The following is a 25,448-nucleotide window of genomic DNA, read 5'->3' on the forward strand; positions in this document are numbered from 1 at the left end:
CCTCTAAAGTAAAAGTACTATCGTAAAAAAAAAAAAAAAAAGTAAGAGTACTCATAAGGTACTTTCATTTTGAGCTGATTTTGAGGGTGCGCATGAGAGCGTCCCGTTTGATTGGGCTCACTGGTCAATCTCACCCATTACATAATCCATCCTCCCCCTCTCACCCTCTTCGATAAATCCATCTTCCTCGTCTTGGGTTGCTTTGCAGTGAAGGCGGCCGTTGCCAACGCTGGAACAGCAACTTTTTCTCCGGGGTTCTTTCTGCCGTCGAGTCGAGCTTAAAACTTTCCGAAGGCTCTCTCTCTCTTAGACGACCCCGATTGGCCCTAAAGTCTGAATGTGGAGGCAAGAGGAGGTGCACGGGTCCAGTGTCCTCTCGGGACACTTGAAATACAACTGGAAAAAAAAAAACATTAACTCCGACTCTGACATTTGTGGACAACCGAAAAGAGTCTCCGTCTCTCAGACTGGTAAGGCACAATGTTTTGGAAACACATTTTTGGAGTGTTCTTTGAGCCGCAGTGACCCTGACAGTTTGATAAATAATCATTTTGAGAATTAGTTCCCGTATCATTTTTATTTCTGCTTGCCCACGCTGAAGTCTAACCAGCGGCGAAAGCAGTTCCTGCTCTGACTGTTCATCAAGTGAGTGTGATGATGCAGGCTTCATGTGCGCAAAAATCAGCCTACTTGTTTCCCAACACAGCAGAGCACTCTTGGTAAAGCTCGTTTCAGTGCACTCGCTGTCCTGCAGCGCCCTCTGTTGGCTCCCAACACGTGTTGCAGCTCTAATTAAATCCAGCCACTCGGCCACTGAGAAACCACAAACAAGATTCACAGAGACGTGAACGTGATTTTATTTTTAATCTCACTTTAAAAAAAAAAAAAAAGCACCCATAATGAAAGGATTTCCACATAATAGCGTTTCAAATGTAGTGAATTTATTTCATGCTAAAGCTTGAAGTTTGATCAACATAACCTCCAGAAAAGGAAACAGTATTAAATACAGCAAATCAGTCATCACAGAGAGAAATGAATCTGCACTTATTTAAAATTAGAAAAAAGGAAAAAAAAAAAAAAAAAAAAAAAAATCGGAAGAGCTCGAGTAACAAAAAGAGATATGAAATTCAATTTCTCAAGATGTGGAGTGACTCAGTCCAGATGTTTATCTCTTGCACTGGAGTGGGGAGCGGAGCACATCTGCTGAGATAACAGTGATAAGTTTGATTCGACTGTGTTCTCGAGTCGGGAACCGATTAGAGCGATACGGTGAATACATTCATTGTAGTTAGTCACACGGCAGAATCTTCAAAACTTTCAGAACAAACAAAACCAAAAAAAGAAGACAATAATCATAAATAGAGACGCACAGCGAGTGTCATCTGTGCTTCATGCAATCCCTGGACAGCAGATAGTGACACCACCTCCTCCTCCCCCCTTTTTTTTAATTTTTTTTTTTACAACTACAGTAAATCATTAAGTACGATTAGAGCAGACGTTGTAAACGGCCTTTCCATACGGGGGGCTTGATTGCATATCTAGAAACTGACACTATTTTTAAGAACACGAGGCTTTTTCTCTCCATGAAGATTTCAGGGGGGAAAAAAAACAACAACAACAACAACAACAAAAAAACACATTGATTGTTTCCAGTGTCTAGTAATCTCTAACTAGGCCTGTTAAGGTACAAAGTGAGACGCATTTTAAACTTCCAACACTCTCGGTGAAATATGAAAGAGGGCAAGGTACCTTTACATTAACCTCTACGTTCCAATAAATAAATGCTCTGAATTCCTGTAGGACTGGGTTTTTTTTTTTGTTTTTGTTTGTTTGTTTTTGTTTGTAGGTGGGGGTGGGGGGGCTGAAAACACCCAATCCTCCGACGCCGCCGCCGCCTGGCAGCTGAAATACACACCCTGCTTAGACATTCTGCACCGCCTCCACGACACACTTTGGTTTCATTCCACACACACACACACACACACACACACACACACACACACACACAGGTACAGACAGACACACACACACACACACACCAGACAGAAGCTATAAAAGATTCATTCAGTAGTAGTTCGCACATGACTGACGGATGATATTGTAACACAAGGCTCAACAGTGCTCACACACCTGTCTGATGGAGAAACATTCCACCAGGAATTTAACATTAACCTCCATAACCCTGATATTCAAGCTCGTCACCAGACGTGTGCTTCTTCTTTGTTTGTTTTTGTGTGTGTTTTCTACCCTCGCTGTGCACCGACAATGGAAGCAGCTTTGCGGTGTGTAGCTTGTGGTGTTTAGCCAACTTTATGTCCTACATTTATTAAAGTAAAAATAAGCAAGTTAGTGGATGAGGAAGTGGCAAAATTACAGCTCGTCTCGGTTCTGCCCGTCGCCGTCTCTACGGGCCCCGCACAGCTCGTGATCGAATCAGCTGACCGGCACTGCAGCAGCTCACGGTGGGAACACAATGTTGGAGCACCGGAGCGTCTGTCTGCACCCTGCTGCGTGGTTCGTCTCTCAGAGAACACACACACACACACACACACACAAACACACACACACACAAACACACAGCTCATTAAAAGAGACCAACCGAGCAGAGCAGACAGAGGACAATTATCAGAATCAGTCAAGTCAGAAGGAGAAGACATCGAACGGGAGACACTGAACTGTAAGTTTCTCCGACAGAAAGTGAAAAGACGTGCTGACACAATGTGCAACAAGACGAGGGACGCCCTTGGCCCTCTCGGGGACACGTTGACAGCAAAGTACCTTGACTCAGTCGTGACTCTGGGACACAACAGCCCCAGAAAGCCCCGACCAGACAGACATCGAATGGCGTTCCTGCCTTTTTGTTCAGTCTCGACCTTTTACTGCTGCCGATGTGACTCGTATCTCCACACGAGCGCTTTACATTTTCTGAATCCCTCACAAAGAGCCGACAATCACACTCCAAACAGCAGGGAGCTAAACATGTGCTCAGGTAGGACAAAAAAAAAAAACACATTCATTTTCAAGGAATAATTACATCAGTGTACAGTACCTGTAAACTATTGTTTTTTTTTTTCTATTATTTACCTGTTTACATCTCTTACAATCTCCGTCCTGTTTCCAACTTTAAGCCGCGGTCACACCAGGAAGTGGCAGTGAAATGAGTCCACGTGTTTGTTTGTAGAAGTCTGACGGTGATAGTTTGGGCAGCAACTAACTTGTTTGTTTCTCCCCTATTGTTTAATCATTTATTGTTCGAAATAACCAGTTAATCATTTTGTCTTTAAAATGGTGAAAACTCAAAACACAGAGCTCAACGTGACATATTGAAATAGCTTGTTTTGTGTCTAAACTATTGAATACATGTGTGTATATATACATATATATATATATATATATGTACATATATACATATATATATATATGTATGTGTATAATTAATTATTTATGAAGTACAGTTGCTACTTAATTTTCTGTTAATCAGATAAGTAATTCATTAATTCATTGTTGCTAAAAACAAACAAAAAAAATCCTATTTTTACCGTCGACTTCTGTCTCAGATCCACTTGTAAGCATCTTTTGTGGCGACGGAGAAGGTTAAATAAAAATCAGATGACGCAACGCAGCTAATTAGCACAAAAAAAAAGCTTCCTTAAGTTCAACTTGACGTGAACGATTTCAGGGAGGGAGCTCAATTTCACAGTTTCACGAGCTGGTGTGACCGAAACTTTCCAAGGAGAAAAGAAAAAAAAAAAAAAGAACATTCAGACTGTGACTCGGTAGATTCATCAAGTTGGAACAAAATTAGACGTTTGAGCGACGTGTGGCGTAAAAGTTACGTTTCTCCGCTCGATCGTAGCTCTTTGGTACATTCCACGACCCCGTGAAATGCAAGCGACGTGAAATATCATTAAAGACTTTTAAAAGACATCAAAAAAAAAGGTTGTGCATACCTGAGAAAGATTAAAAAAAAAAAAAAAAAAAAAAAAAAAAAGGGAAAAAGATGCCATAAATTGAGGCTTGAGGGTTTTAAAAAAAAAAATAAAAATAAAAAAAACGGGCTTAAATGTAGCTGAAAGAGAAAAGAGACTGTTTTTGCTCAAAGACTCGGCAGTTCTGCTCACAACATTACATTCGGTTACATCAGCCACACCTTGTTTTTCTTTCTAATTCAGCCGTCGCCGACACTGATCTGAAATAAAAAGGGCAGAAATGCAGCAATCAAGGAGCTTTTCTCCCGCTGTCTTTAGAAGTGTAAGTTATGTGTGAAAACCCTCTCGGCGAACACGTACGCACGCACGCACACACGCACACACTCTGTGTTCGTCTCCACTGGACTTCTTTCACATGACTAAAGCCGGCCCCTGTCTTTGTAGCACCAGCTGATAAGTCTCGTTAAGGCCAGCTCGTTAGGAGAGGGCCGTCTCCGTGGCAACAGCTTGGCGACATCATGTCTGACAAATTGGGACGTCAGCGTCAGTAGTAGGAAATGCGTGTTTTTGGTTTAAAGAGTCGGTGAAGCAGCAAGGCTTTCGTTTGCAGTGTTGTTGTTGTTGAGCCTTCGGGTGGTCAGCGGGAGACGTGTGCGCAGTTTCAGGCCCGCCGTGTTCAGAAGTGAAACACCAGCCTGACTTCCAGTCTCCCCGACCGTCTCACCGTGGCGTCTCGGAGCCTTCCCGGAGTGTGTTCGTCAGCTGAACACGCACGTTTCCACGTCTTCCCCGCAGCGCGTCTGCCGTCAGTAGAACTTGTCGTCGATGCGGAAGTGCGGCCTGGTGACATCATCGGGGTTGAGGAAGACGGAGATGGATTTCCCGGGGTTCTCCGTGACCAACTGCTGCAGCCGCTGCGCCAGCTTGTCCTCCGAAGGCGAGATGATGCCATTGGCCGGGTGATGCCCGGGCGAGCCGCCGTGGCCGTTGGTGCTCGCCGTCAGCTCCTTCTTCAGCTGGCCCGCCTGCTGGGCTTGGTCCAGAGCCGCCCGCAGGTGCTCGCTGGGGTCCGAGCGCACGTGGGCCAGTTTCCTGGCGACCAGCAGCGCCTGGCTGTCGGTCAGGTGCTCCAACATGTTGCACTGGGGCAGGAAGTAGTTTGGACAGTTTTTGCCCAGGATGCAATGGGCAAGGTCATCCAGGAGACCCAGGAGGAGGCGGCCGGGGGTCTCGGCATCGAGGCAGGACAGGTAGGCGGGAGGAAGCCGGTCGCAGGCCCAGAAAAGAAGGGTGCGCAGGTGGTAGAGGCTGAGGCCCGTACGAGGCCGGGCCAGGATACGGGACAGTACCGCCTTGGCTGCTTGGAAAGCCTGGGCCATGGGGAAGGGGATGCACTTCTTCAGCTGGACCTGGTAACAGAAGACAACAACGGACCGATGAGAGGAGAAGCAGGCTGAGCATGAATATTCAAGAGGTGGGGGAAGAGGACGAGGCGCGAAAATGACAGAAAAACAGCCCGGAAACAAAAGGAAAGGAGACGAGCTGCATTAACAATGCGCCTCACCTCGCTGCGGGAGAACGCCAGCCTCCACTCCCGGTCGGGCCGCCCACCCAGCGGGGAGCAGCAGGGCAGCAGATAGAAGCCAGATATGGCCTCCTCCTCTGTGATTTTACCATCCCAGAAGTGGTTGGCGGTCAGCCAGCCTTGGGCCACTGCAGGCCAGCCCCGAAACGACACCACAGGCAGCAGATCGTACAGCACCCGGCTCGAGCCGGCCTGCAGGGACGACAGGGCGGAGGAATATTGGAATACCACTGACTCGGTGTTGCGGGGTGATTTCTTAAAAAAAAACAATATTCTCACATTTGGCTACAATATTGATCTCGCTCCACAAAAATGTCCTCTTAAAATGAACAGTTTTCAAACCAAGTTAAGCAAGCCTGATGTTTTTTTTTTTTTTTAGTATCAATTCGGACACAACGAGTCCAACCGTCCTGCGTTAATCGCGGTTACTGGCGTGGCCTCATCCGTACCTGAAGGATGATGGTGGTGAGGGGTCCGTTCCTCTCCAGCCGGTCCGGGGTGGGGATGCCTCTCTGAGGGCTGCGCCTCAGCTCCCCGACGGCTTCGCTCACGACCCCCCAGAACCAGTCGGTCACCAGGGCGGGAGAGAAGTAGCATCCGTCCAGAGACTGAGGAGAACCCAGGGAGGGGATGGAGCCTTTACCTGGGGAGAGGAAAGAGGGAGGGAGGGAGGGAGGGAGGGATGATGGATCGGTTCCTCTGTACGGATTATTGTGGTGTTGTGCACAGAGATCCTGTATTTATGGCTCAAGTCCACGAGGCGCTTCTCTGTATTTCCGTTACTTTGTGTGCATTTTACTTGAGAAGCTTAAATCCGTAGCTTGGTGCAATAGTTTCAATCTCTTCAGTATATTTAGACACACGGAAGTACAACAACCAATACATCATCTATTTATTGCAACAAGGTCCCGATGGAAACCGATTCCAGACAAAGGCTGTAAAGTCCTACTATAAATATATTAAACCGATTTTTTTTTTTTTTTTTTTTTTTTTTTTTTTTTTTTTCACTGTTTAAGGGCTGGATTTTATTTTCTCTTTGGTTCAGCTGCTTTATGAGATTTGTCTTGTTAAAGGAAAGATTCTGGGAAAAAAAAAAAAACTGGCCTGAAAACAGTAGGAATAGTGAGGCTGAGGAGTGGTTAGAAGATATTGTAGCTGGTAATATTAAATTGAAGCAGACTGATGCTGAAAGAGTAAGGGTAGTTGAATTATCAAAAACATAACTTTAACCACAGGTTGTCTATCAAGCAAAATAGCCCCATAGCCGTTGGTTCCTGTCAATCAAATTTACGTATTTGCTATTTTTCGTTGTTTCATACTGTAAATTTGATTTTTTTTTTTTTTTTTTGGGCTGTTACAGATGTCACTCTGAGCTCAGGGAGGTTTTCCTGACATTTTACATACCGACTGATGAACTGTTTACTTGAAAAATAATTCAAGGATCAGTGCCGGAGTAACCTTTGGGTAACGTCTCACACCAAAAGCGGGCCGAACGCTGCGCCGCAAAGAATAAAAATCGGATTTAAACTCGTGTCCCTTTTGGCCTCGCATTAACCTTTCGCTGGCATTTTGTCGCGATGCATTGTTCATGCTGTGAACTAAGGCCGACTAAAACCGCCACAAATACAGGAAGCTCAGATCCCGTGGGAGATGTTACGATGACTTCCGAACTGATGAAAATGAAAAGAGATTCCTATCAATGTGTCATTGCTTTTTCTCATCTCCGCAGTTTTCACACTCAACAAGCATGAGACAGATGGATTTAGCGGTGGAATCTCCGCGTGATCTTCATCTTTCCACTGTTGGGTTATACTCGTAATGTTTAGATTTTTTTTTTCCCAGGCAGGATCTTCTCCTTTCGCCGATCTGAGGGTTCGTGAAGAAGGAGTCTCCTGCTGCAGCTCGCCGGGCTGGACCGCATCACAACATCACGCATCAAACGATCTGATAATCTCTCCACCTTGCGCTGCTCCAGTACCTTCAGCATTCTTTATCCCACTCTTCCTTCGCTTAATCTTCCGATCGAGGGTGATCCAATCAGGATTTTTGAGGCCGATCACCGGAAGCTAAATCTGCCGACATCGTTTACAGGGTCTATTTGAAACCGTTTATTCGTCAGGTATTATTATGGATTTATTCCACTATTTTTTTTTAACAAAACCGTACATTACTTATTCAAATTAAGAGATAATAAAAGTATGATTAATTCACAAATGTTTATTTATTGGTTGGCAGCATATTCCACACTCCCTCTTTTAGAGACCGAACTTAAACCACAGCAGCTTCTGCTTGATGGGAACAACTTATTCAGAGAGAGAGAGAGAGAGAGAGATGGAGGCTGGATAGAGATCAGTATCACTCATATATCATTCATACCGCTCAAAGTTTAGCTTTTAAGCGTCGATGCCTTTTTCTTTACGAATACCACCGTCTCTGCATTTTTTTTAGCCGACGGTTTGTTCCTCTTCTCGTCCATAATATTCCCCGCAGTGATGAAAAGTTCATCGCCAGCTACGAGTGCACGCGCAGGCTAATGTGGCTTGAATGGAAAAGTGGCTTCTATTGTCCTGCTAAAAAAAACACAAAAAAAAACACGCGGCTTCATGCGACAACTGCCTCCGATGGGTGGAGGTTCGTCTGCTGCTGATGTTGCTGCGAATATGTTCTCCGTCTTAATCCACCGACTCGGCACACGTGGCTCGAAGGAGCAGCCCGTGACGCTTTCCTCTGTAGCTCAGAGCCGTTGCGTGTTCCTAATCTGTACGTCATATGATCGGCATTTCTGATCCGCCTTTTTAGAGGCCGCCAGTCAAACTTTTTAGAGCTACCATCGGCCGGTTGTGATCGGAGCCGCCGTACTTTCTGTCGCACATCTCCACTTTCTCTACTCACCCATGTCCACCTCGTCCTCCTCCTCTTCCTCAGCGGGAAGTCCGTTCTCCTCCTGGCAGCAGACGTTCCAGCGGGACAGGACGTTGGAGTCGCAGAGGCGAAGGCTGAGCCACGAGTGGCAGGGCGGCGAGTGCCTCATGTCCAGGGTGACGGGCTGGTTGCGGTCGTGGAGCTTCAGCGCGGGCACCAGCAGGGTGAAATCCAGGTCGAAGTCGGCCCCTTTGGCGTAGTCCCCCAGGTCCTCGGGGTTGAGGTCCAGGACGCCCTCTCTGGCCCCGCCTGACAGCAGCAGGTACTCGTTGGCCACCGGGAGGCGTTGGTCCACCTTCTGCACTAAGCCTGGAAGAGATCCGAAAATCAATCCAGCTCAGCAAAAGTCACATTCAGAGTCATTTGTATGTGCAGGAGTGCGTTTCCACGAGCGGAAAAGAGGTTCTCCCTGACTCTCGGATGAATGCGCATTAAAAATGCACTTCAGAGTACGGACAGCGGCTCCGGCAAACACACTGGAAACAGCAAACAGCAGGTCAGTGAGCCTGGAGAATTTGGGGCTTAATTAGCTGTGAGAGGTACTGCATATATTTATGAGTGTGAGCTGCGGTAACATTGACACAAGAGAGTGTGATATCAACGGCCCGACCCAAACAGTGACCACTGCACCAGACACTAATGATCATTTCAGTGGCTACATATGTACTCGGCCAAGGCCACCATTCAGTTTCACAAACACACGGCATCCACGGCATGACTGATAGAGGAAATGCTCCTTTAAAACGTCCAAAAGAACCAAGACGGGAGAAGGAAAGGACGTGGACCACGTTTTTGTAGCCTGGTTAGTTAGCTGCTGAGATTGGGAGCATGGCAATATATCTAAAAGGAATCCGGACGGTGCAAAAAATACAGCCAATCAGACGATCATCTTATTATATTCTCTGTATATTTCAGGCCGGGCTGCAACATCATTTCCCAGAGTGCTAAAAAGCCTTCCTTGCCCTCCTGTCTGAACAGTTTATATGAGAGAAACTCGAGCCTCCAAATCCCTTTATGGGTACTTAGCTGTGTTGTATACTTCCCAGGCTCTGGGCCCCTGGGAGCGCCTGTCCTGGAGTCAAGTAATTTATGTTTTGCCAGCTTAAAAGAGCAACTGAGAAAGGCGGAAAAAAAAAAAAAATCTGTGCAGGTCCAGAGCTATACGCTGGCAACTATAGGTCAAAGGTAAAGCGTGGCCACTTTAAAACCCTTCGCAGGGGAGAGCTTGGGAGGGCTTCAGCTCGAGTGTTTATCCCCCCCAGGGCAGTTAAGCGGCTGCAGAGGGCTGAAACGGGGGTATCAGACCGAGCTGGCAGGCCATGGCTGGGGGCACAAAGCTCCTAACATGATCCCTCTCATCCTGTTACATGGGCACACAACCTTGGTGGCAGGATGCCATGTGATGTTTTCACGTAGAGGCATGTGTGTGCAACTGGGCTCGTGTTTGGATGTGGAGAAACTGGGAGAGTGAGTGGCAAGCAAAAAGCCTGATGGAAGGGGAAAAAAAACAAAAACAGAAAGCCCCTCTTAAGGCTTCTACTTCTGGAAACTTGAAGTGATAAAAACTACTGAATTCAAGGTGCTCGATTTAGCCGTTTTCCTCCGACTGATCCACGTCAAGTCAATAATAAATTACAACCAACCGATAAGGAATATGACCCTATGGGGCAGCAGCGTGCCCTCCCATTGTTGTCTGCTTCACATCTAAAAGGAAGAAAGAGTTTGAAGAAATAGGTGGGAAACAGAAAGGAAACCATCCAGAGATTGCAAATGAACGTGCGACTAAAGTGGGAGTCAAAGTCAAATGTGCTGACGAGGATCTCTCTGGTGCTTTGCTTTGAAAGGGAGAAAAAAAGAAAGCACCTCATTTGACGCCAGCACGGGGGAGGGGTGAGGGGGGACAGTCGGCGAGAAGACGGAACGTAAGAACTGTGTGACAGCTCGTCCTTGGATCTTGGTATTTCTCAGCAGAATCAGCTCATCTCCCTCAACAAGCTCCCATCATTCCCCGACTAGGCTGCTGCAGCTCAGTCAGAAGGAGAGGAGCTCCCATTGGCCTTTATCCAGAACACTGCAGCTCCTCTGTATCTTCTGCCTTGCCGGGGCCCTCCCAGGACATCTGCAAGAGTTCCTGCTAACACCAACATCAAATATTAAAGAATTCTTTCACTATGTGAAAGTTCCTCGTTTTAGGGCAGATAACTCCGGGAAGATCAGCATTAATATGCAGGGAATGGTCTCCTCGTGTGCAGTAAATCATGATGAGGTGGGATATAATGAAAATGGTTTCAGGCCTAAATGAGCTCTTTGTACCGAACCCATCATTATCAGCACGATGAGCCGACTGAAGGAGCATCCGTCTGATCCCTTGACAGTCCAGACAGTTGCTTTGAGTTGCAGCGTTCAAGACTGGAACTCCGTGGTCATTTCAGAGGCTGTCGATTGTAGCGTGCCTCTAATACATATGATGTATGATTCAAAACGTATCGAGACCCTTCAAATGACCACTGTGATCCAATTTTGGCAAGACATTAATCATGCCAAGGGTAGGAACCCATTTGTAAAAGCTGTAATTGTTCCCAGTAGCACAGTGACCTCGATGACTGTGAAACGGTCGAAGCTTTAAACCTCAAAGACTCTTCAAAGAGGAGGCCCATCCAGTCAACCTGAGTAACTGAGCAAGAAGGGCGTAAGTCAGGTAGGTAACTTAGGACTTAGGTAGGTCTTCACAAGTCCTCTGCAGGGACGGGAGCCGGACGACCATCTCGGCCGGCCGTCATCAATCAGGCCTTTATAGCAGAGAGACAAGATGGATGGCACTCATCACGCATTGGGCCCCGACCCTGTTGATTATGACTGTTACACTGCTCAACACCTGGTTAATACCTTTCCCATGATGAAGCACGGTGGAGGTAGCGTTATGCTGTGCGGGTGCTTCTCAGCGGTAGGGACATGGAGACTGGGCAGAACTGAAGGAGCTCCCTGAAGAAAACCTGTTCCGGTACAGTCACAGGAGCGTACAGCCCAGTACAGGAATCCAACTTCTCCTTATTATTCAACTAAAAACCACGAACATAAAAACAAAGAGATGGCAGCGGGAATAAACACGTTCTTTCCCCCCCTCCAATTCTGGTGCTTTCAGATATGAACACAGCACCGTTTCAGTTTGTCAGACAAATTTCATTATGTGTCTGGTTGAAGAGCCCCGCAACTCCCACCGGACCAAACCTACATGTCTGATATAAATCCAATCTTTAATAGCCGAGCATACAGCTTTATTAAAGCATTTCATTGCAATGGGACTAAATGTAGCCCACGTCAATAACCGCAAGTCAGTTTCTTTCAGCCGTGTTTTAACTTGATTTGAAATTCAAAAAGTCACTACGAATCATGCGGCTATTAACTGCAGTTCTACTTCCTTGCTGCCTTAACTTATTAGAGAGGGCTGGATTATCTTAATGGACCAAAATGTGATGTGATGTCCCCCTCTGGTCCTCTGACGTTGTTAGGAAATATAATTTGGCGGGTTGTCTAAGGTGATTAAAGGAACAGTTTAGGCTTCGGTATTGGTAGAAAAACATCATCAATCAGCAACAGTGATAAAATCAAAAACGTGACCCTGTGGCCAAAGTACTTCTTCTGGTAGATCTAAAAATCGCAGACCGGAATTCAAGAAATTCAACATGACACAAACATTGAATTACAGAAAGCAGACTTGATGTGCCTTCAGTAGTTGCAAAAAAGTGCGTCATACTTAACTCACCTATCCTCTATCTGAGGTACGCGTCTGTGCCTGCAACGAAATATGACCAATCGATTATCAGAACTTGAAATCTGTTTAGCTCGAAAGAGGAAGAGTGGGCAGAAACAGAGGACGCAGATCAAAGCGAAGAATAGAAAGGAAGAGACAGTGTCGAAGGGAGGAACGATCAGACGCCAGCCAAAGGGCAACGAGTTTGAAGCCGCAGCTCCTCTGATTTGTTTGGTTTTATCTGCCACTGATAAATTGGGTCAAATAGGCGAGGAGGAGGAAAAAGGGTGATGAAAAAGAGAATAAAGAGCATCTTATCTCTCCAGCTTCACTTCCAGAGAGGAGCGCAGAGAGGAAGGGGAAAAAAAAGAAAAAAGAAAACTGTATCAATTAGCGAGGGCCTCTTCAGTCTCAACACTACCGGGCTGCAGGAAGTTTGAGGTTGTTCCAAAGAACACAATCTACTTTTTAATCCCAACTCTCAAATCGACAGTCGCATGCTCCTTTTACAGGGCGTCTGGCAGTGAGCGCACACACGCAGACAGCCTCGCGACACACCAGCTTCTGTAGACACACACGGCCTGAGAATAGAGCTGGAATGGAGACTGTCTGGGCTGGTTTCACAGCCACGGATTAAACCTAATCCTGTAAGAAATGCCTTTGAATGTAGAGATCCATTAGAGGGAAGTTTTTTTTTTTTGTGAAGAGTTATTTCTAGACAAGACCCAGTTCCACGTCTGTGAAACGACTATTTGAAGGCTGTTGGTTTCTCCATCAGTCTCAGTGTGTGGTAACAGGAAAACCTCCCTATCTGCACGGCGTGTTTCCATACCCATCCAGGATTTACAGTCTAACAGATTTTTCCCATTAACCAAAGGGACATTCACAGTAAACTGTGGTATAAAATAAAGTATATCTTTATTTATTTTGTAATACTGGTTAGAAAGTGGGTAAAACAGCAGGTAAAAAAAACCTTTTATGCATTATAATAAATAGACAGAAGGTTTTGCACTCTACCGTTTAACTACGGTAAAATTGGGAACTGAATTATCAAGGTTAAAAATCATGTGAGTGGTACAATCAAAGAGCATTCATGCTGTTGCTAGAGTCTTTGAAATAACCTGCTGCAGAACACGAGGCTGGAGGACAAAACAGTGTCTGACTAACTTCAATGACTCCTAAAAACTCTAATGCTGTTATGATTACCATCAACTCACCTCTGCACAAGGGATGGGGCATGAATTTCAAATATTCGTTATAATCTCCAAAATCAATGAGCATATGCGACTATCGTTCTGCCTTATTTCCCGTTTTTACCAGCGCCTGGTTGTAATTCATGACTAAAGCGCCTAAAAGCTGCCGGCCAGCAGGCATTAAATAACATGGGGAGGAGAAGAACACCCATATAGTAGTTTTTGCTTGAAATGCCCATCCCAACTCGGCACTGCGTTTTACTTGAGATAAAGTACAGGAATTCAACCAGGTCGCTTAAAACACAACGACAGTTTCCAGTTTTCACTATTCGAGGACGAGCTGATATTCATACTTTCTGTTGGAGCTTAATAGTAAAAAGAAAAGAAGAAGGGCGGGCAAGCAGTGGCGCACTTTACGACTGTGATAAAAGAAGTGTAGGTGAGAACCAAAGGCATTTACATCTAGCAGGGTTTTCTTTCCAATATATTGACTGGATGAGACCATCCCTCCAGTCAATCCCTGCCTAAAACCAAAAACAAATACAATCAATATGTCATTTAGGTAAAAGAAAAAAAACTAATTAACTATAATTTCAAAATCAATAGATCATTTATTTGCGCAAGAGAGCCATTTTGTCACTGTCATCTGTCTTGGGTGTTTGTCTGCGACTGAACACATTAGCATGTAATAATATTACACGCTGATTGAATTGCATCAATGCAGCGTGGACTCGCATACTAAACAGGCCGTTTAAAACGTGAGGTCTCAGGAGTCTGAATCGAATGAGTGCCTCGGTTTTATCACTAAAGGTGTATATATATATATATATATATATATATATATATATATATATATATATATATATATATATATATATATATATATATATATATATATTATACTGAAGGTGGTGAAGACCGGTGTAGTTACAGCAATTACATGCCCGTTCGAACCTGCAGCAATACCGAACACGCTTTCACTACGGTGCTTTCGGAGTGAAGCTACGGCCCGAAGTGACATTGCCGAGAAAAGCCGCCCTAAAGCAGAGCAACATGGGAAAGACGTTTGTGACTCATCCCCGCAGCAGCGCAGCGAGAACATTCTGCCACACACCTCTAGCTTGATAGACTCCAAAAATAGCTCTGTAAATCTCGCTGGAAAATGGGATTCCTCTAAATAAGCCGATGACTTCTATTTGCTGTTGCTGTGTGTGTGTGTGTGTGAGAGAGAGAGAGAGAGAGAGAGAGAGAGAGAGAGAGAGAGAGAGAGGGTGTGTGACTCTGTTCTTAAAAACCGAGGCTGCGCTAACAACGGCGATGTAGGTAAAGCCAGCAATAACCTTCTTATCCCTTTATTTTTAACATTTATTTATCGTCTGAAAATTAACCGTCTTACATTCATGCAGTTCCTCCTCCTAAAAACTTGTAACTGTCTGATCCAACTACGGTCTACTGCCCGTTTCAATGTGCATGAACATCACAGAAACTTCCTGCGCTGACTGCAAAACATTCCTGCTTTCGGGGAAACAGCCTGCGGGATGCTACAATTTTCAAGCTCTACCGACACTTTTATACTTTTATATAAAAAGATCACAACATGTAATGACCGTGCAGCTTGTGCGGTCGTTGCACGCCTTTTGAAAGAAAACGCCCAGTTGTAGAAAATAATCCAGGAACACGGCATGGCAGAGTGCACCACTGAAACCTTTCAAAGATGGTGTCTCTGTGCCTTCAAAGCAGTCTGCCTGTCAAACAATGTCATGAATGGTTACCGGGCATTTTCTGTTCGGGCCCCTCGGCTGTGGAACGACCTGCCAGAGGTGATCAGGGATGTTAACGCACTCTTAAAAACACATTGTTGTAGACTTGCCTTTGGCATTTTATTGATTGACTGTCTGTTTTCTGTCTGTTTTACTTCTGTTGTATTTTATCATTGTATTTTATACAGATGCATTTTGTGTTTTAAACATAAAGCGCTTTGTAACTTGTTTTTGAAAAGCGCTATAGAAATAAAGTTATTATTATTATTATAAATAGTGTTCAACTATTTATTTCACATGAAATTTTTAGTTTTCAAACTGGTATAACATCTAGTTGAAAGTTATGTACATAAATTGTAGCGTCCAACTTCGTATATCCTGCATGCGAGGTAAGATCGGTAAATTGTTGCATAGCGAAATAACCTATTATTATTATTATTATTATTATTATTATGATTATCGTAGGTGTTACGTTCCCATAACACCTGACATGAATGTGAGGCGTTAAGGGAACATAGACAAATTGCAGTGTTTACCTACGGCCTGCACGTGAGGTGTTTAGGGACCATTGCTAAATTGTAGGGTCTACCGGTAGCCCGCATGTGAGGCATTTAGGAAACGTCAGTAAATTGTAGCATCAAGCTGCAGCCTGCATGTGAGGCATTTAGGTAACGTCAGTAAATTGTAGCATCAAGCTGTAGCCTGCATGTGAGGTAACATCAGTAAATTGTAGTATTTCCGTAACACCTGCATTCCAGGCGTGTTTGAAACATCGGTAAATTGCAGCACCAACTGTTAGCCTACCTGTGGGACGTTCAGGGAACATCAGTTACACAACACGCCACACAGCCACAAGTCAATTCTTAAGCTAAGGGAACACTGCACTGACTGTGTTCATATTGAATCTATGTTGTCGGGGCTCCTCCCTCCGTCTGCCACGGTGGAAAAGTCCTCCACTTTTAAGATTCTCAACTGAAAGAAATATAATTTTCAAACGTAGATGTTTTGGAGAGATTAACGAGGGAGATGCTCCAAATACTTATTTCCAAGCACCTTGGTGCAGCAGTTTTCAAAGTTGGGGATGTCATCTGTGTTCAAATGAGATTGTTGTTGTGCGTCTTCTTCCTCTATATGACCTTTCTGTTATTTTAGACAATAAAACTTTAATACAGCAATAGAGCATGCCATAAAAATAAAACGCAGCCTCATCCCAGAAGAAGCAATTCAATCCGGTACAGATGATTCCAGACTAATATAGTCAGGATGTTATCAGTGCTTTTCAACCGGCACTTCTCGGGGGCTCACCTTGCACGCTAATAGCAGGATTAATCCCAGACAACCCCGCCGCTGAAAGGTGAGCCATTCTGCTGCCTCGCTGTTTATGAATTCATATCGAGGCAGGAGATTAGTTCCGAAATAGCCCTTTTTAGAAGAAGAGAAATGGAGAAGTTCCAATTTAACCTGATTGGAGGTGATGTCTCAGATCACTGAGCCAGGTGTTTGTGTGTGTGTGTGTGTGTGTGTGTGTGTGTGTGTGTGTGTGTGTGTGTGTGTGTGTGTGTGTGTGTGCCTGCATGTGTGTCTGACAGTGTGTGAATGTGTTTAATAGAAGAAACAGGCTGAGAGTGATGACAGACATGGCGTGTCTGATCCACCTGCAGTGAGAGGAACTGTGAGACGCTGTCAGTGTCTCGCAGTTCCTCGCTGCTGCTTTGATGCCAGCTATGCTGTGATACCATGTCCCGCTAAATGACAGGCAATTATCACTGAAAGAGAAAAGTGTCACTGCAGTTTCTCTTTTACATTTTAGGGCAGTGGGGCAGCATGACAGCACATGCAGCTGATCCTGACTTTGAAGGACGGCCATTTCAAGCAAAAAATACTCCTGGATAATGGCTCAGAACGATTAGACTGGTATCTGATGATTGCCGCCTCCCACATAGGGTGAGGGCTGTTCTTTGCTCTGCACGGCCAACATCAAACTCACTTTGTCTGGCCATTGATTACTGATCAGCGGTTGGACTGTTGCTCAGTGCTTCACTCTGATGACTGTGCAAAGGTGTTGGTAGATGATCTGCTGGCTTTACTTGCAGAGTTTGAACTATAGCTCATTCATTTATTTATCACTGAAGGCGTTCCACAGAATTTTTTTTTTTTTATGTCTGTAGTCCTCTTTGCATGTTTCTAATGTTCGCACCGTGGCGTCTAATCTCACAGCGCCACACCGTTTTTACCTGGCAAAGCCCTGTAGCACGACAGCAATGTGTTCTTCAGTTGGCAAACCACTTTTACGTGCATTACCGCCACCTTCTGACGGAAGTAATGCATCACAACCAGGTGCCGGTAAAAAAAAAACTGAAATACAGGACGAGTGTCATTTCATTTTTTATATTTTAATGACTATTTGAATATTGGTAAACCATGACTTATCCCTAATCAATTAAATCTCAGCTGATTTTGAAAGCAATTAACTCCTCACCTTACATTTGCCCTGATCCAACAGCTACATTTTATATAAAAGCTGAGTCACTCGGTCCATCGTGCAGTTCTGTATTTGGAGATGTTGCTGCTTGCGTGTTGTATTTTGAATCAGAGAGTGGAGTTCATTGGGGTTGTGAAATTAAATTAGTTAAAATAGCAATTATGAGATGATATGAAAAGCAGGTATTCAATTGTTTGAGACGGAGGGGGAATTATCTCTCAGTCAGAGCCCTCCAATGTTCCTCGACACATATTTTAACAGCGTTTTAAGGATTACTGAAAAGTGTCAGCCTGTGACTGAGGTGTGTGTCAAACACACCGCTGTTTAAAAAGACCTCCGACAGCTGCTCCTCGCTCCGAAAACACCGTTATCAGCTGACAGCTACGGCCCAAATTATTCCTCCCACTTTGCCTCAGGAATAAATTGTGATTATGAAGAAGAAGAAGAAAAAAAGAAAAAGAGTCACGTCAGCCCTGGTTCGCAGCTTATGTCATACAATGTCAAAACACTCCTTGGTTAACATGACAAATCCAGCACGTCATAACAAATTACGCATCATGAAAGACAATTAGTGAATGACATTATGTGACGTCTGTGGTCATGTGCAGTCACCGGACACTCCACTGTGTTCGCAGACAGATGTTAGCTGATTTGTTATTGTCCTCTAACGGAGGCTGGGCACTTTTGGAAAATTAACATCAACAAAACTGCACTCTGCAGTCATTTTCAGTGACGTTCCAGTTTGTTTTTGTTTTTTTTAAACAATTAAGATTTAAGGCTGCAATGTGCCAAGAAAAGTGTCAGCGGCAGGCAAGGTGCTGCTCATCTGTGCTCTCTGGCACCGGTGCGTCCGAGCGGATGAAAAGCGATGGAAAACAACCCAAAGCCGAGCTCATCCAATACAGATATTTCCCTCATCTTCTGTGCCATGATTCTTGCCTGGCTGCCAGACGAAGACATGGCTCTCAAATCCAAAATGGCCTTAATAGAGAATTAGTAAGAGGGAGCAGCCGTGTGGGCCACCGGACCAAGTCTGCAATGAAGACTACAGCTGGACTCCAGAGCGTCAACAGCATGGCACCGCAATGAGGCAGGAAGTCAGCGCATCCAGCTGTTCGAATCAGTCACACAGATGCCCACCAGCGTCACCGGGGCTCCGGCGACACGCTGAGTTAAATCCAGCCAGTCGGGCCGAGAGAGCTGCTTCCCCCCAAGGGGGTGGAAACGCCACTGCTCTGATGGTTAATATTAAACCAAGAGGGATTTTTCTTTACCCTCCCCAAATAAAATATGCATCACATCATGAGAAAGTTTGTGAAGCCTTAGGAAGGTTGGAAAGTTTGGGAGGAGAAATTTTGTGCCAGCTAAACGCACCCGATATTAAAGCGTACATCGCACAGAGGAAAAAAAATAAAAAAAAATACAGCCTCCACTCTGACTGAGATGTGGATGTTTTTGTGCTGCTGCCTGCCTGCCTGCCTGAGAAAAGGAGAACCAAAGATAAGTAAATAAACCAGAATTTGGTGCACTTTTAGCAACAAAAGTTCACAGGTTTCTTTTTGTAGTCCCTGCAGAGTTACAGTGTAAAATAGTGACATTACACAAACGTGGGCACATTTTTGTGAATTACTGCAAGACCTGTACCTGCAGCCTCGGAGATATGACTACATTCACCTTATAGTTATAGTATCCCTCTCTGTCCTTTATATACACATGCAATGTTCCATACCAATGAGCAGGGCTGTTTGATGCTGCTTCGGGATTTCTATTATAACATGATTAAGAACCTTCACGTTTTAGACAGGTGGTTTAATATATTATAGACTAGCTGATGATGGATTAGTTGATTGATAGCAAATTATATTTTCAAGAAAAAAGGCCCAAAAATTCAGTAGTTCCAGCTTCTCAAATATGAAAAGCTGCTATTTCTAATAAAATATACAGTAGATATGTTTAGATTTTGGACTGCAAGTCCAAAAAAAAATCTAATTATACAAATATGTCCGCTTGGCTTTTTAATCAATTTACAGGGAGATTATCACGATGGTTAACCACTGAATAGTGATATCTGTCTGATAATGACAATTTATAGTAAAGTAATACAGGGGAAAAGCTACAAAAAGTATCTTGGTATTTCAATGTTATAGGCCCACAAATGTAATGCCAAAATAGTGCCATGGTTTTTATTTGATTGGTTTTGTTCATTTTCCTTCACTGCTCAAGGTAAACTTTCAACTCGTGCTTCCCCTGACTTGGAAGAAACCTCCTCAAGTGCTGATCACCCTTTCTCTGCCTAACCGCCGCCACTTATCACTGATCAAGCCCAAATGTGCTCCCAGTCAAGTGGCCTAAGTGTGAAGAATAGAGGCCAACAGAAGGGGGCTGATGTAAGATGCCTTGAGGAAAAGGCAGCGTGGCGGTCACGACAGCAGGAAAAGGTGAAGGTGTGGCGTAAAGCATGAAGAGGGAACCTCAGTGTAGCATCATTCTTCCAAATTTAAAGAAGCGACAGGTTTGTTTTCACGACAAACTTTAAGATCTGAAACGTTGCGGGCAGATCATCTGGGCGGTGCATTTCTGCCTTCATCACACTTTTGTTTTTCAAAAGATAACACATACAGTAGCACCCCGCCATGCTCGCCTGAAGCACACAGTGTACAGTGAACCGCAAAGTGTTTACTCAAACGCAGGGTAAATAAGAGCCTCTTCTTGGATCTGTCAGCCTGTGAAGAAAACCACTGGCTGTACTCGGTGCGGGAGTTTAATCTCTGCTCTCTTTTCCTTTTTTCCCTGACAGTGTGCAAAGCCCAGTGGGGATCCCGCTGCAGCTCAAACTTTATAAAAGCCTGGCAACAGAGGCACATCCACTGGTGTTCAGCATCCCCCCCCCCCCCATACACACACACACACACACACACACACACACACACACACACCTAAGCAGCAGATTCCAACAGCAGGCCGGTGTGCTGTCACAAGGCCTCTCCATCAACAGGATGCTTTTTGCCTTTCAGGGCTGCCTTTCATCCTCCTCAGGGCCCTGGGAGGCGTAGAGCTGCTAATATGGCTAGCGCCGCATACTTAACTTTATATTCCTAGAATCCAACACAAACTGTCTCCCTCTGTTGAAAGTGCCAAACTTTTTTTTCCCCCATTTCTTTCCAACAAAGTTGGAGCTGTCACAGCAGGGGGTGAGGTGCCGGGTATGAAAATACAAGCAAAGCATTGGTGGTTATGCAGGGGGGGAAAAAAAAAAAAAAAAAAAAAGCAGCTTCAAACAGTGAAAAAAAAAAAAAAAGTTACCGGGAGATTCTCCGAGAGGGTGGGAGCTTTACACCGGGATCATGAAAAATGAAATCCAAACAAAAGAAAAACAGTTTTTTAAAAAGAAAGTTTTACACAGAAAAAGGAACATCTGCCTGAGTGTGGTGTCACAATAAAAATGAGAGGAACGAGCCTGGATTCCAGTTTGATTTGTGTGATTTCTCCCTGGGTGAAGCCGCCGCTTTGATGCAGCTATTTCAGCTGGGTGACTAAAGCGCGGGAGGAGAAGCCTTGGAACTTAAAGGAGCTCATCTGTCAACCAAAGCAATACCACTGATTTGAGAGGAATAGTAAAGCTGGGTGTTTTGCGATGTTCTGGGACACAAAGAGAGGGCTGAGCCTTAACGAAGGCCTCTCTGTGGACCGATAAGAGGAAACGGAGGGACGAAATCGATCGCTGCGTCAAATAAAGACACAAACGCACGCGTAAACAAACGGCCTACAACTTCCAGGACACTGACCGACCCAACATGCCTTCCTCCCACAGAGAGTGACACGAGAGAACGAGGATGTCAGAGGACAACAGGGAGGTGGGAGAGTGCCACCTATTGGACAAACAAACACACTTCACTTTTAACTGGCAACAATAAACAACACTGGAACCTCGTGCATGGATGCAGGGCAGTCAGAGAAGAGCCCTGCACGGTGGGAATATGAGCCACACACTGCATGTGCTTTATGTCAATTTAGAGACACATTTGCATGTGAAATGTTTTAAAATCCACGCCGCCACAATTTCTAAACCTCTGTGTCTGTTAGAGGATTAAATTTACCATATTGTCCCTGCTCTGTCATTTCGCTGCAGACTATAGTGTTAATCGTTTTTGTCACACAGGCTGCCTCTCAACCCGAGTCATAAAACGGGCTTCCAGATGAGAACTGTGTCCCATCCCGTTGGAATTTGTGCTTGTAGCTTTTGTCCTTTTGGCCTACATTCAATTTTCCTGCAAACTGAAAGTGACAAATCAAAAATGCCACAGGGTGAGGTCTCAAGAGTCAGGCGGGGGATGCTTAAAATGTAAAAGATGTCTTCTGTTTTACATTTAAGACATTTTTCACACTGTATTGCAGCTTGAAATGTTTGGTAGCTCAGTTCTGTTGGCTGCTGCTCATGTTTGTCTTCTCTTTGGCATCTATTTGCATCAAGCATCATCATTTCATTCCTGTCAGTAAACTTTAAAAGCCTCCTGATACACTAAATCTACTAAAAAAAAAAAAGGGCAGTGAAGCTTCCACCAACCTCTGCGACCAGACCTGGACACACAGATGGTAAAAACATCAGAACAACCGAGATAATACGGCAGTACGAGTATAAAACTGATGACTTTAATCATCATGTCATATAAAATGTGCCCTTGGTCCACTTAATGGTAAGCCAACAGATCAGATTGTGATTGTTCTGGGCAGAGTCCAGAAACCAATGCGTGTCACAGTCGTGAGTGTGGAGCAGGATGTTCCCACAGAAAATAAAGCAATGTACATGGACACCTGCTCAAAGAATTTGGGTGAACAGAAGACAGCAGATGAGTCCAAAAATAGCTTCAAAAAGTTGCTTCACCTTGAGTTACGGTTTACTTAAATATAAAGACAACACACTGCAATCTTCCCACACAAAATACATGTTTGTAAAGGTGTCGATCAGCTCTTATAATAAATTCCACCACGAAACTCTGACTTTACAATCACTGTCCAGTTAGTCTCACTCATCGGCTGTAGACAGTGGCTAGAAACCTGCCACTATTTCAGTCGGCATTCTCCTCTTCATTTGTGTGTTACTGTTTTTAAATTCCCCGTCACGAAAAGAAAAAAGAAAAAAAAAAAAAAGCCAGAAATGAAGAGTTTTGACAAATTGTGATTGGTTTAAAGAATACAAACAAGCTGGAGTGTTTTTTTTTCCCCCCACTGTACCAGAATGATGCATGGGATGCTGGCACGGCATGGTGGAAATCAGTCCGGCTATGTGAGACTACTGCCAAATGTGTTAATAGTTAATTGATAGTAACTTTAACTCCGGGCAATAAATAATTACAATCCCAGAGGCTAGGACTTCATTAAATTCTCATTCTGGTAAAATGACGATGGAAAATATTATGTTAACTTCCAATATACAAAATGCACCATGACATAATCTCACACATGTAGAACACGTAGTAGCTGAGGCGAGCCTGCAAACGCCTGCAAAGTGAAGCCTGGTTGAAGCTGTGCGAAGCAAAGTCCAAGATGACAACACCGTGTACTGTGAGACAACATTTGATTTTTACCTAACATGTTGAAGATGAAGTCCTTGGCAGTGTGGACCTCTAAGGCGGTCTGGTCTCCGAACTCCCCCTGCTCCAGCAGGACCAGCTCAGACACCTGTGTCGACAGCTGCTCCAGGGTGGCCCCCGACCGGAAGTCCACCTCCGACAGCTTCTTGGCGGGGGCCGGGGAGCGCGGGGTCACCGCACTCATCAGGGAATCCATCTCCGCAGCCCTGCGGGGGGGGGGACGAGGGGACGAGGAGAGAGGAGAGAGTTTTGGGGGTTCGTTAGCCTCCCTGTTCAGGCTTGCAACTACAACAGCTGTCACATTGCCAGTGATAACGACTGGCCTTGAAGATTACTAATTTTGATCGTAAACCCCCCCCCCCCTCCTCCAGGAGCTTCACTGGATCTGTTGTCAGGATGCAGCTCCCAGCAGACCGGATGTGCAGACAGATTAAGTGTTGCTCAACCAATAACGCCGGCCTCGTTTTCCTACGGCCTCGTGCGAACCAGGAGACTTTGAGGGGTGACCTCAGAGGAACACACAAACATCAGGGACAAACTGAGACCACTTTTTAACAGCAGGTCAAAAACAGTGACACTGATTAACATCTTGCTCGGAGGAGAACAGCTTGGTTCCTCCCCAACTATAGACCTCTCTAAAAATAACTCTCAGCTACGAGGACTGCTTATTCAAACTTAGGTTAGTCCTGTTTGTTGTTGTTGTTGTTGACATTTCAGAGACTTCTATTCTGCCTCGTGTCCGAGGACGTGAACAAAGGTGTGAAGGTGGTGGAGTCAACAGGTGGAGGTGTGCGGTCAGCTCCACCAGCCGGACCGTTTGGGGTGAAAGTCTTAAAAGGTTTATTAGCCTGTGTTTAATTTATTTATTTAAAAACCGTGTTAAATTGTACGCCCAGACAGACAGACAGACAGACAGAAAGAAAGAAGCCCCCCCCCCCAAAAAAAACAATAAAAAGTTGTAAGGTAAACAAGTGGAGTCAACGCGGCCTTGTGTCCCTCTGAACTGGGTCAATTAGCGGAGCTCGTAGCTGCTAAGCTACTAGCCGAGGAAATTAGCCAGCCTGCTCGTCTTGACAGTTTAAAGTTTGGCTAATTGTATAATGTCTTAAAAAAAAAAAATTACAAAAAAAAAAAAAAGACAACAAACTAGCCGTCGGCCGCGGTGAAGACGTTCACGTCGCCGCTCCACCGACGTGTTCCGCCCGCAGACCGTCCGACTCCTCCGCGGTGAGGGTCGACGCGGCTAATTTATTTTTATTAGCAAATATTAGCCGACTAGCTGTGTCAAATTAGCACGCTAGCTCACGGGGACAGACGGGGACAGTGAAGGGAAGTGGACTACACACACACACACACACACACAACTCTATAAACACACACAGCAGCATGCACATGCACTCGGCTCTAATGTCGTTAGCTTACGAGACGCGGATCCCAGTGAAGTGATTAGCTATCAGGCTAACGCTGCAAGACAACACACCCTTTTTTTTTTTTTTTTTTTAAACAAGACCGGTGCTCCGGGAGCTCCTCCGCTGTCTCCTACGTTTACTGTAACCGCGATCCCCCGTGCTTTCAGTCCGCCTTCTCCAGCCGTCATTTCCAACAGGTCCCGGGCGCCACCTTTCCCCCCGGCAACACCGCGCCAGAAATCATGGTCCTACTCACAGGACGCACGGATTACCGGTGCGCGCGCGCGTGTGTGTGTGGCACGCGCGGCCTCACGTAACACACAACAACAACAACAACAACAACAACAAAAATCTACGAACGGATTTGTGAGGTCAGGTTTATGATTACAATCGTGTCCTCGTTAAAGAAGATCAAGGCGAGAGCGAAGGTTTTTTTTTGGTCCGTCCACCTGTAGCGCCAGGTAGACTCTGTGCATGCACTGGGGGAGCTACACCCCTTTCCCCCCCCCCATCAAACCAGATCCTCGTGTGATACTTCCTGTTATCATTAAATTATAGTATTACACTAATCCTCTTGCAGAGGGCAGGTGCGCGTTGCAAAAGTGTCAGTGGGGAGGAAAGGGGGGGGGGGGGGTACTTTTGAAATGTAATAAGTTATAGGTTAGTAGTTTAGTTACCCTGCTGAAAATCAATATGTATTTATTTTTGAATTGCTTCATCAAAATAAGGTGAAGTGTTATATTTGATTGCTTATCAAACAAGTTATTAAAAGTCTAAAGAGTATCCGGCACATTGATTTGATTGGCAGACGAGAGGCGGTGGTGAA

General features: G+C 45.0%; 1 protein-coding gene across 3 annotated transcripts; it reads right to left on the minus strand.

Moving 5' to 3' along the window:
- Nucleotides 1-833: 833 nt before the first annotated feature.
- tmem102 (transmembrane protein 102) lies at nt 834-25,077 on the minus strand. Of its 3 annotated transcripts, none has more exons than XM_069159186.1 (6): nt 24,757-25,077; nt 23,208-23,419; nt 8,407-8,745; nt 5,964-6,157; nt 5,494-5,706; nt 834-5,338 (listed from the first exon to the last, which is right to left on the minus strand). In XM_069159186.1, exons 2-6 carry the CDS (start codon nt 23,407-23,409, stop codon nt 4,736-4,738), a joined length of 1,551 nt encoding a protein of 516 aa, XP_069015287.1. In that variant the 5' UTR covers nt 23,410-23,419; nt 24,757-25,077; the 3' UTR covers nt 834-4,735. The 3 variants fall into 3 exon arrangements, with proteins under 3 accessions (XP_069015287.1, XP_069015286.1, XP_069015285.1); XM_069159185.1 differs by having other exon boundaries at nt 24,694-25,076; XM_069159184.1 differs by having other exon boundaries at nt 24,636-25,076.
- Nucleotides 25,078-25,448: the final 371 nt, after the last annotated feature.

Source organism: Embiotoca jacksoni, unplaced genomic scaffold (genome assembly GCF_022577435.1).
Source record: "Embiotoca jacksoni isolate LCO1_2020_lvr unplaced genomic scaffold, fEmbJac1.0.p SCAF_24, whole genome shotgun sequence".
Classification (NCBI taxonomy): Eukaryota; Metazoa; Chordata; class Actinopteri; family Embiotocidae; genus Embiotoca; species Embiotoca jacksoni.